At 45.5% G+C, this 12,174-nt stretch overlaps 1 protein-coding gene across 3 annotated transcripts in view; it reads left to right on the top strand.

Annotated features, from left to right (window-relative positions):
- The window catches only part of ANKDD1A (ankyrin repeat and death domain containing 1A), a 335,216-nt gene that overhangs the window by 268,125 nt on the left and 54,917 nt on the right, over positions 1 to 12,174 (top strand). For all 3 annotated transcript variants that reach the window (XM_078683094.1, XM_078683093.1, XM_078683095.1), the window contains exon 14: positions 2,602 to 2,733. In XM_078683094.1, coding sequence (XP_078539220.1) covers positions 2,602 to 2,733 — 132 coding nt within the window. The remainder of the gene's footprint in view (positions 1 to 2,601; positions 2,734 to 12,174) is intronic.

Raw genomic sequence — 12,174 nt, 5'->3', positions numbered from 1 at the left:
CACACCCACTAGAAAGTGCCAGATATAAATGTAGAACCGCATCAGAATATTTTCTGGACCTGCGGAAGACTAGAAAAGAACCGGACCTGCCATTGTGACCTGCGAGGAGCTCGAAGGTCTGGACTGGTGTATTGAAGCATTGTTGTGGAATCATGTGTATGTGATGGGCTCATTGAATGTGGGTTCATGGAATCCTGTCTATGTTATAAACACTGCCTGGGTGCTTGGGAAGTTATATCACGGGATTCTATTTCTGTCTCAAGTGCATGGAAGAACGGAAAAGCCTGTAGATTTTGTGGAGTGCTTGTTAACTGATGCAGGACGAAACTACTCAGTTATTGAGCATGAGTTGTTAGCAGCTGCCTGGGCATACATAATTTCCACATTTTCATTTGGAGCAAGAAAGACGTATTGAGAATTGACCATAAACCTTTGTTACAAGTACTAGGGCCGAATGGTACAACCAGGAGTATGACTGTAAAGTTGAATATCTGCCAGGTTGGAAATACAAAGTGGCGGACTGTTTGTCTCAGTTGCCTGATAAGGCTGCTATTGAATGCACTTTTGATTCGGAATAAGTGATGGCTGACATAGAGGATACTACTGAAGGATTACATAGACGTGTATCCATGAATGATTGGAAGTTAGTGATGGATAATAATGAGGTTCTTGAAGCACTGAAGGAAGTTCTCTGGTGTGAATTGAGAAAGGAAAGCATGGTACTGGAGGCAGTTAGGTTCTAGAAGGGTTATCCCTTGTAGCAATGGCTTGATTATGAAGAAGGAAAAATTTGTGCCACCAACAGTGGTAAGAGAAAGGCTTTAAAGTTAGCCCACGAAGGACATTTGGGTCAAACCTTCACAATTAAGAGGTTGAAAGAGTGAAGACTTCGGTGGAAAAATGTGAAGAATGTAAGAATTTGGAAAAGAGGTTGAGAGTCAGCTTGGGAGTGACTGAATGCAATCAGCATGTTGTTGAGGCAGATCATGTAAGAGAGAAACTTTGCATTTCATTGGCCAATTTTTTGCTGCCTGGAGCATGAAAGATTGATGTGAAATCTAGGTGGTTGGTGGTGGTATTTATGAAATCCATCAACACGAAAGCCACCTTTTCCAGGATGGGAGAAATATATAGAAGGGAAGGGATACCTTCTAAATGAATCACTGACAATGGCACACAGCTGACATCCATGGAGATGTCACAGTTTTTTGGGTAATTTGGGAATCAAACATATTTGTACCTCACCCTACAACACCCAGAGGAGTGGCCAAGTTGAGAGACTGAACCGTTTGGTGAAAGGCACCATGGAGCTCTCAGATTGAGCTGGATTAGACATGCAGAGGGTGATCAAAGATATGTTGTGGGCACACCACACCACAGTGAATTCTGGCACTGGAAAAACACCAATTAATCTGTTGAGAGACAGACAGCCGGGAATTAAGTTAGTTTTAGCATGGTTGCATGAGAGTGAATCTAAATTGGTGGAAAAGGTCAAAACAACTCCTAAGGGTAAGAGGTTGATTGAAATCAATGATTGAGTGAAGGTGAAACCTGGTGTTGTGAGTGGAGGTTTATCCAAATATGGGGCCTATATAAAGTAAAAGAAGTTGGGGCAATTGGGTAAAATTGGAAAATGGACAGACATGGAGGCAGTAAAGCAAGCTTTACTGCGTAATTTCAAAATATTGGGCCAGGTATTGTCCGCTTGTCTGAGAAGGGAGAGAAGTGTTGCAGTTGGTTGTTTATGGATGACGATGATTTTGATGGATCCCAAGTGAGTGACAGAAGGGGGACATAAATGCAGTTGCGATTGGTGGAGACACCGGTCTGCAAGGTGTTTGGGTGAGCAGGCCCCCTGCTTGGTGGGGTGATTATGTTTTTAGTTAAATAACTATTTTTAGATGTTTGTTTAATGTTTTGTATGTCTGGGGTGGGGCGATCCCTTTCATTGTACTTGGGTAAGGGTGTAGGGATTTGGGCACTCTGTTTTTTTTTGTGTCACTGGAAAGAAAGAGGATGTGTTGTATTGTGGGCTTATTGTTGAATCTTGTGTATGTCATGGGTTCATGGAATGTGGGTTGGCGGAATCATGTCTGTCATTAGCAATGCCTGGGCTCTTGGGTGGTCATATCAAGGGATTCCATTTTAGTTGGCTAATGGCATTTGTAAGGTGTCTGGCGTTACAGACACAGGTTGTTTACTTCCATTAAAATACGTTGAAGACTACCAGAAGTGTACTTGTTTTCATTACACCATGGGCCTTAGTCTTTGCAGAATTAGTGTCTTTAAAAGAATTACCAGGTCCGTGTTTTGTTGGAATTCAAAAACTTATTTTGTGCCCATCCCTTCAACAATTGGCCTATTTGAACATCAAAACCCTTAAACATAATGGGAGCTTGTACATGGCGGTTGCCATCTTAAACAAAGAAATGCTTTAAAAGAGAAGGTGTTGAATTTATTTCCAGTACTAGAGGATACTGAAAAAAAGATATCTTGATGGTGATCATGCAGTTGAAGCATTACTATAGATACATAGCTTATTATTGCCATAAACCAGTAAACATATTGATACTTACATTTTCATTTTCTATTTGTCTGCAGGCAGTAAAAGCTATAGAGATCATGGCCACAGAATGCTATTGATATGGCTACATGGAGTAGTCATGGCAGGGGAAAATCCCATCAAGGGGTTGTATGAAGGACTTGTAGGCATTGGCAGGAGAGATTTAGCAGGTAAAGTGTCAGAACCATTGTTTTAGTCGTCTCACAAGTTATCTTGAAAATGTTTCAAAATGTTCTTTGTAAAACAGCAAATAGATGTACAAGTTGTACAAGATGGAACTATGACTTACTACCCTAATTTTACACTAGCCAGTGTGTAAAGACAGCTTGGAACCACGTTTAATTGTCCTTTTGCACTTAAGGTTGAGAAAGGGATTTGCAGATTAAGAGTGGGAAGGAGTATTAGGAGCTTGCTTTACTGCAACTCAATCAATCAATCAACTAAATCAGTTGATATGTGGAGCGCTGCTTGCCACCCTTGAGGGCATGCGGGTGCTGGCAGGGTCCCTAGGTTCAGCCGAAGAGCCAGGTCTTGAGCATCTTGCTGAATTTTGATATGGTAGCCGAGGTCAGCATGTGTATGAAGAGGTTGTTCCGTGTCTTGGCTGCGAGGTAACAGAAGGAGCGTCCTCCAGCCCTGCTCTAGTGGATGTGTGGTTGTGAGCTAACGCGAGGGACGGGGAGTGAAGGTGTCTGGTAGGTTGGTGAAAGCTTTGGTGATGGTTGATGTAGGCTGGTCCAGAGTTATGAACGGCCTTGAATGTGTGGGTCAGTAGCTTGAACTGGCATCTGTTCTGAACTTGAAGCCAGTGGAGCTCTTTGAGGTGTGGGGTGATGGCAGTTTGTTGTGGGATGTTGAGGATGAGTATGCCGGCAGCTGCATTCCTGATGGTTTAGAGTCTTTGAAGGAGGTGGGTTGCGATTCCTGCGTAGAAAGTGTTTCAGTAGTCCAACCGGCTGGAGATCAGGACCTGTTTAATGGTCCGTCTGGAGTTTTGGGGGAGACTCCTGAAGATCTTGCATAGCATGCGCAGGATGAAGAAGCAGGAGCATGATACAGGGTTAAGCTGAGATGTTATGTGTAGGTCTGAGTTCTGTGCGCCACCAGGAGGCGTTCCAGGGAGAGTTTGTGTTGCCAAAGATCAGTACTTGAGTCTATCCGTGTTCAGCTTCAGACAGTTGTACTTCATCCAGTTTGTGAATCTGATCATGCATTGGTGGAAGTTGGTCCTGGTGGTGGGGGAGTCTTTGGCTGGTCTCAAAAAATCTCATAAATATTACTAGACCTGCAAGTCTAGTAACTTTAATAATCTACATGACCTAACTGTAATGTACTTGACCTGTGAACTGGTCTCTCATGTGATCCTAGGTAAATATTTTGTCTCATAGAGCTGTCTTTTTCTTTATCATCACATAAGAGGGCACCTTCAAATATGCAGGTTCACTATTTCTGCAGCACAAAACACCCTTTTTACTAGACTAAGTGTTTGCTCCATGCATAACACAAATCAAGCCCATATATCGGGTACACATGATTCTTGCTTGCCTCTTAGTTCACTAATAGCATTGTCATCTGGGCAGGAGCAGTAATAATTTCTAGTTCTTGTTTAAAAACAAACTTTTCATAAATATATTACCAAAGCATGATGTGGTAGTGCATTGTCATTTACAGATAGCATATTTTCCATTGAAATGGCCACAAAACATTCCCACTGACATGTAGTTTTACTGATAAAAGTGCATGAACAAGTTTTGGAAATTGGATTTCAGCAAAAAATATTTAAAATTTGCACATCTCCAAGTAAAGTGTTCTAATTTCTTTTGATCATATAACATATTTTTTTCACCACAGAATTACAAAAATAGGTCTTTATAACTAGTGACATTTATTTGAAATGTTTGAACAGTTCACTTAGCTATTTCAGTGTTGTGTTAGAAAAAAGCCAGACATCTTACAGCCTTTCATTTAACATGCTTTGCACAGTTCAATTGTCACACAGTTCACTTTACAAAATCCACCAACTTAGTCACAGAAAGAAAAATAAATGTAATTAGATAAGCTGACTTATGACCTTTGTCTCTGAAAGACAGTATATGTGACAAGATAACAAGATTTAATGGCATTGTTATTGCTCTTTCACTTTGTGGGCAATAAGGATGCCTTTAAACCGTGTTATCTTGTCACATTTGTTCTGCTTTCAGAAACAGAGGTCAAACGTCAGTTTGTCTTCCCTGAAGTTAGAGGATTTTCAATTCTCCAGAAGGGGCAAGTAGTCCAAAATAATAGCTCATCCTGAATAAATCTTGCTCCACATGGCAAGTGGGTGAGTGGATTTTTCAAGCCCTGTTTGGAGAGAGAGAGAGATGACAAGTTGTATGACATCAGCGTATGAGATAATGTTTAGTAAGAGGGATCTGACAATGCTGGCCAGTGGTATCATATAGGTATCATATCGCCAGACTGCACGACATCGGTATCTATGGAACCACCCTCAGATGGATGGGCTACTTCTTCACTGGCAGAACAAGAGCTCGCCAACTACCATTCTCCTTCACACTGAAGGAGGTCATCTGTGGAGTTCTTCTGTGTGAATGAGAATGGTAGTCGGAGAGCTCATGTTCTGCCTGTGAAGAAAGAGCCAATCCATCTGAGGGCGGTTCCATAGATACCGATGTTTTGCAATCTGGCGATGAGCATGTGGTGGGAGACCGTGTAGAAGGCCATGGAGAGATCAAAGAAGATTAGCGCCGCTGTCCTCCCCCTGATCAAGGAGGGCCCAGATGCAGTCAATTGCTGCAATCAGATTTGTTTTGGTGCTGTGGTTGCTGCAGAAGCTGGATTGAGAGGTGATTGTGTTCCAGGGATGTCTTGAGTTGTTGGTTGATGGCCTTCTCAATGACTTTGGCTGGGAAATGTAGTCGGGGGATGAGTCTATAGTTATTGAGTTCACTGTGGTCTGCTGATGGTTTTTTCATTAGGGCGTTGACCTCTGCATGCTTCCAGTCTTATGGCAAGTTGGCCGTGGCAAGGGAGGAGTTTAGTAGGGTGGTGGGTTCTTGGCTGATCCTGGTTATTCCTAAGTTGAAGATGTGGTGGGGGCCGTTGGGGGCCTTAGAGTGTATTGATTTCATGATGGTGGTGGTTTCCTGTGTGGTAAGCTGGTTCCAGGTGGTAAGTTGGGAATCTGCTGTGGGTGTGAAGTTGTTATGCTGATTGTTGAAGAAGTCAGTGGGCTTTAGGTGGGGGTTGAATTTCTTGTAGATTTTGGTGATATTTTTGTGAAAGATGTTCTCGAAGCAGTTGCAGTCCTGTAAGGTGGTGATGTTTGTAGTGGTTCATTGCAACTTGGAAGTGCTAATGCACACGCCAAGGGATAAGACTTTCGCGGTACAAAAGGGGGTGGTGATGGAAGGAGAGTCTGAGCAACCATAAGTTGGCAGGGTATGCTCAGACGTGAGTCCCTTGCTCACTTTGCCACTGGATTCAAGTAAGCCTGGCTGAAGACGGCTGTAATGCAAGAAAACGGTCCTAGGAAGCTTGTTTCCGGTCCAGGGAAAGCATGGCTTGGCAGATCAGGCTGGACTGTTCCCATGAGGCACAGGGTCAGACTGATTTGCATATGGCCATGTCTGAACTGGGGTGGCAGAGTGGGCTAAAGAACGGTGATGGATTCAACCCAGATCTGTTGACTGGTGTGAGTGTTTGATTGGTTCAGACGCTCCGTCCATCACCACCCCCTTTTGTACCGCAAGGGATAAGATTTTAGCTCCAGTTAGTGCCATCCGTAGCAGTTGCTGCTGTTCCTTACTCAAGGTCTCTCAGTAGAGGCTGACCAATAGTAGACTTTGCTGTACTTTTTACAGCATTTGATACTTGAGCACCTGACTCACTCACTCATATTTTCTACTATGTGTATTGAGAATTCAGTTATTCTTTTACAAACTGAAGGGCAGTGGACTTTGGAGTGTGCCCATTTTTTAGTCACTCACATCACTTGTTGAAGATTTGTTTGAGTGTATAATGACTTACAAGGTTTCACATCTCACCTTTTGTCATTCATTTTTAGGTCTCGGCAACGAGAACTATTGTCGCTGAGTAAGCTCGCAAGGGAGTACAGAGCGGTGCACGAGCCGACCAGGGTCTGTGGACGCGCACACACAAAGGCAGGCAGGCAGGCACACACCAGACACACACAGACAGACAGACACACGCACACACACGCACACACACACGCACACACACACTCCCTCTCTGCCCACTCCCTCTCTGCCGCCCCCCCTCTACCCCCACTCACCGGGCTCTTTCCCTCCACAGCGAGTCAGGCAGCAGGCAGGCTCTGTGTCTTCTCCGGCGATCTTCAGCTGATGTGCACGCTCACGCTGCGTCTCGTGCGCGCCCACCACGCTGTTTCGCGCCTGTTGATCCTCAACTCCTTCTAACCCGGATTCTAAATGACTATTTCTTGGTTCTCTAACTCCACTCTGTTGATTCGTAACAAACTGATATTCAGCACATTTCACAGTCTCGCTTTTGCTTCTCATAAATACAATAAGATTATTTTAAGCAAATGTCTACCCTTCTTTTGGTCCTGTGCCTATTATGCTTCGGACTATTGAGTTTTAGAAAGTGAGGTGGAAGATTCCATGATATCGGTGGGACTATAGAGTTTTAGAAAGTGTGGTGGAAGATTCCATGATATCGGCGGCGGGCACAGTGCAGAGTAGTGAGTGCAGAGTAGTGAGTGCAGAGTAGTGAGTGCAGAGTAGTGAGTGCAGAGTAGTGAGTGTGCAGAGTAGTGAGTGTGCAGAGTAGTGAGTGTGCAGAGTAGTGAGTGTGCAGAGTAGTGAGTGTGCAGAGTAGTGAGTGCAGAGTAGTGATTAGTGGGTGCAGAGTAGTGAGTGCAGAGTAGTGAGTGCAGAGTAGTGAGTGCAGAGTAGTGAGTGCAGAGTAGTGAGTGCAGAGCAGTGAGCAGTGAGTAGTGAGTGCAGAGCAGTGAGCAGTGAGTAGTGAGCAGTGAGCAGTGAGTGCAGAGTAGTGAGTGCAGAGTAGTGAGTGGTGAGTAGTGAGTGCAGAGTAGTGAGTGCAGAGTAGTGAGTGCAGAGTAGTGAGTGCAGAGTAGTGAGTGCAGAGTAGTGAGTAGTGAGTGCAGAGTAGTGAGTGCAGAGTAGTGAGTAGTGAGTGCAGAGTAGTGAGTGCAGAGTAGTGAGTAGTGAGTGCAGAGTAGTGAGTGCAGAGTAGTGAGTAGTGAGTGCAGAGTAGTGAGTGCAGAGTAGTGAGTAGTGAGTGCAGAGTAGTGAGTAGTGAGTGCAGAGTAGTGAGTAGTGAGTGCAGAGTAGTGAGTGCAGAGTAGTGAGCAGTGAGCAGTGAGCAGTGAGCAGTGAGTAGTGAGTAGTGAGCAGTGAGTAGTGAGCAGTGAGTGCAGAGTAGTGAGTGCAGAGTAGTGAGTAGTGAGTGCAGAGTAGTGAGTAGTGAGTGCAGAGTAGTGAGTGCAGAGTAGTGAGTGTAGAGTAGTGAGTAGTGAGAGCAGAGTAGTGAGAGCAGAGTAGTGAGAGCAGAGTAGTGAGAGCAGAGTAGTGAGAGCAGAGTAGTGAGAGCAGAGTAGTGAGAGCAGAGTAGTGAGTGCAGAGTAGTGAGTGCAGAGTAGTGAGTGCAGAGTAGTGAGTGCAGAGTAGTGAGAGTGCAGAGTAGTGAGTGTGCAGAGTAGTGAGTGTGCAGAGTAGTGAGTGTGCAGAGTAGTGAGTGTGCAGAGTAGTGAGTGTGCAGAGTAGTGAGTGTGCAGAGTAGTGAGTGCAGAGTAGTGATTAGTGAGTGCAGAGTAGTGAGTGCAGAGTAGTGAGTGCAGAGCAGTGAGCAGTGAGTGCAGAGTAGTGAGTGCAGAGTAGTGAGTGCAGAGTAGTTAGTAGTGAGTAGTGAGTAGTGAGTGCAGAGTAGTGAGTGCAGAGTAGTGAGTAGTGAGTGCAGAGTAGTGAGTAGTGAGTGCAGAGTAGTGAGTAGTGAGTGCAGAGTAGTGAGTAGTGAGTGCAGAGTAGTGAGTGCATAGTAGTGAGTAGTGAGTGCAGAGTAGTGAGTAGTGAGTGCAGAGTAGTGAGTAGTGAGTGCAGAGTAGTGAGTGCAGAGTAGTGAGTAGTGAGTGCAGAGTAGTGAGTAGTGAGTGCAGAGTAGTGAGTGCAGAGTAGTGAGTGCAGAGTAGTGAGTAGTGAGCAGTGAGTAGTGAGCAGTGAGTAGTGAGCAGTGAGTAGTGAGTAGTGAGCAGTGAGTAGTGAGCAGTGAGTAGTGAGTAGTGAGCAGTGAGTGCAGAGTAGTGAGTGCAGAGTAGTGAGTGCAGAGTAGTGAGTGCAGAGTAGTGAGTGCAGAGTAGTGAGTGCAGAGTAGTGAGTGCAGAGTAGTGAGTAGTGAGTGCAGAGTAGTGAGTGCAGAGTAGTGAGTGCAGAGTAGTGAGTAGTGAGTGCAGAGTAGTGAGTGCAGAGTAGTGAGTAGTGAGCAGTGAGTAGTGAGCAGTGAGTAGTGAGCAGTGAGTAGTGAGTAGTGAGCAGTGAGTAGTGAGCAGTGAGTAGTGAGCAGTGAGTGCAGAGTAGTGAGTGCAGAGTAGTGAGTGCAGAGTAGTGAGTGCAGAGTAGTGAGTAGTGAGTGTAGAGTAGTGAGTAGTGAGTGCAGAGTAGTGAGAGCAGAGTAGTGAGAGCAGAGTAGTGAGAGCAGAGTAGTGAGAGCAGAGTAGTGAGAGCAGAGTAGTGAGTGCAGAGTAGTGAGTGCAGAGTAGTGAGTGCAGAGTAGTGAGTGCAGAGTAGTGAGTGCAGAGTAGTGAGTGCAGAGTAGTGAGTAGTGAGTGTTGAGTAGTGAATAGTGAGTGCAGAGTAGTGAGTAGTGAGTGCAGAGTAGTGAGTAGTGAGTGCAGAGTAGTGAGTGCAGAGTAGTGAGTAGTGAGTGTTGAGTAGTGAATAGTGAGTGCAGAGTAGTGAGTAGTGAGTGCAGAGTAGTGAGTAGTGAGTGCAGAGTAGTGAGTAGTGAGTGTAGAGTAGTGAATAGTGAGTGCAGAGTAGTGAGTAGTGAGTGCAGAGTGGTGAGTAGTGAGTGCAGAGTAGTGAGTGCAGAGTAGTGAGTGCAGAGTAGTGAGTGCAGAGTAGTGAGTGCAGAGTAGTGAGTAGTGAGTGTAGAGTAGTGAGTAGTGAGTGCAGAGTAGTGAGAGCAGAGTAGTGAGAGCAGAGTAGTGAGAGCAGAGTAGTGAGTGCAGAGTAGTGAGTGCAGAGTAGTGAGTGCAGAGTAGTGAGTGCAGAGTAGTGAGTAGTGAGTAGTGAGTGCAGAGTAGTGAGTGCAGAGTAGTGAGTAGTGAGTGCAGAGTAGTGAGTAGTGAGTGCAGAGTAGTGAGTAGTGAGTGCAGAGTAGTGAGTAGTGAGTGCAGAGTAGTGAGTGCTGAGTAGTGAGTAGTGAGTGCAGAGTAGTGAGTGCAGAGTAGTGAGTGCAGAGTAGTGAGTAGTGAGTGCAGAGTAGTGAGTAGTGAGTGCAGAGTAGTGAGTGCAGAGTAGTGAGTGCAGAGTAGTGAGTGCAGAGTAGTGAGTGTAGAGTAGTGAGTAGTGAGTGTAGAGTAGTGAGTAGTGAGTGTAGAGTAGTGAATAGTGAGTGCAGAGTAGTGAATAGTGAGTGCAGAGTAGTGAGTAGTGAGTGCAGAGTAGTGAGTGCAGAGTAGTGAGTAGTGAGTGCAGAGTAGTGAGTGCAGAGTAGTGAGTGTTGAGTAGTGAATAGTGAGTGCAGAGTAGTGAGTAGTGAGTGCAGAGTAGTGAGTAGTGAGTGCAGAGTAGTGAGTAGTGAGTGCAGAGTAGTGAGTAGTGAGTGTAGAGTAGTGAATAGTGAGTGCAGAGTAGTGAGTAGTGAGTGCAGAGTGCAGAGTAGTGAGTGCAGAGTAGTGAGTGCAGAGTAGTGAGTGCAGAGTAGTGAGTAGTGAGTGTTGAGTAGTGAATAGTGAGTGCAGAGTAGTGAGTAGTGAGTGCAGAGTAGTGAGTAGTGAGTGCAGAGTAGTGAGTAGTGAGTGTTGAGTAGTGAATAGTGAGTGCAGAGTAGTGAGTAGTGAGTGCAGAGTAGTGAGTAGTGAGTGCAGAGTAGTGAGTAGTGAGTGTAGAGTAGTGAATAGTGAGTGCAGAGTAGTGAGTAGTGAGTGCAGAGTGGTGAGTAGTGAGTGCAGAGTAGTGAGTGCAGAGTAGTGAGTGCAGAGTAGTGAGTGCAGAGTAGTGAGTGCAGAGTAGTGAGTAGTGAGTGTAGAGTAGTGAGTAGTGAGTGCAGAGTAGTGAGAGCAGAGTAGTGAGAGCAGAGTAGTGAGAGCAGAGTAGTGAGTGCAGAGTAGTGAGTGCAGAGTAGTGAGTGCAGAGTAGTGAGTGCAGAGTAGTGAGTAGTGAGTAGTGAGTGCAGAGTAGTGAGTGCAGAGTAGTGAGTAGTGAGTGCAGAGTAGTGAGTAGTGAGTGCAGAGTAGTGAGTAGTGAGTGCAGAGTAGTGAGTAGTGAGTGCAGAGTAGTGAGTGCTGAGTAGTGAGTAGTGAGTGCAGAGTAGTGAGTGCAGAGTAGTGAGTGCAGAGTAGTGAGTAGTGAGTGCAGAGTAGTGAGTAGTGAGTGCAGAGTAGTGAGTGCAGAGTAGTGAGTGCAGAGTAGTGAGTGTAGAGTAGTGAGTGTAGAGTAGTGAGTAGTGAGTGTAGAGTAGTGAGTAGTGAGTGTAGAGTAGTGAATAGTGAGTGCAGAGTAGTGAGTAGTGAGTGCAGAGTAGTGAGTGCAGAGTAGTGAGTAGTGAGTGCAGAGTAGTGAGTGCAGAGTAGTGAGTGTTGAGTAGTGAATAGTGAGTGCAGAGTAGTGAGTAGTGAGTGCAGAGTAGTGAGTGCAGAGTAGTGAGTAGTGAGTGCAGAGTAGTGAGTAGTGAGTGTAGAGTAGTGAATAGTGAGTGCAGAGTAGTGAGTAGTGAGTGCAGAGTGGTGAGTAGTGAGTGCAGAGTAGTGAGTGCAGAGTAGTGAGTGCAGAGTAGTGAGTGCAGAGTAGTGAGTGCAGAGTAGTGAGTAGTGAGTGCAGAGTAGTGAGTGCAGAGTAGTGAGTAGTGAGTGCAGAGTAGTGAGTAGTGAGTGCAGAGTAGTGAGTGCAGAGTAGTGAGTAGTGAGTGCAGAGTAGTGAGTGCAGAGTAGTGAGTAGTGAGTGCAGAGTAGTGAGTGCAGAGTAGTGAGTGCAGAGTAGTGAGTAGTGAGTGCAGAGTAGTGAGTGCAGAGTAGTGAGTAGTGAGTGCAGAGTAGTGAGTGCAGAGTAGTGAGTGCAGAGTAGTGAGTAGTGAGTGCAGAGTAGTGAGTGCAGAGTAGTGAGTAGTGAGTAGTGAGTGCAGAGTAGTGAGTGCAGAGTAGTGAGTAGTGAGTGCAGAGTAGTGAGTGCAGAGTAGTGAGTAGTGAGTAGTGAGTGCAGAGTAGTGAGTGCAGAGTAGTGAGTAGTGAGCGTTGAGTAGTGAGTGTAGGGTAGTGAGTAGTGAGTGCAGAGTAGTGAGTAGTGAGTGCAGAGTAGTGAGTAGTGAGTGCAGAGTAGTGAGAGCAGAGTAGTGAGTGCAGAGTGCAGAGTAGTGAGTGCAGTGAGTAGTGAGTGCAGAGTAGTGAGTGCAGA

The sequence above is a fragment of the Lissotriton helveticus genome, chromosome 3_1, assembly GCF_964261635.1.
Source record: "Lissotriton helveticus chromosome 3_1, aLisHel1.1, whole genome shotgun sequence".
Classification (NCBI taxonomy): Eukaryota; Metazoa; Chordata; class Amphibia; order Caudata; family Salamandridae; genus Lissotriton; species Lissotriton helveticus.
The sequence above is the reverse complement of the archived record's forward strand: the minus strand, read 5'-3'. Positions and strand labels throughout refer to the sequence as shown.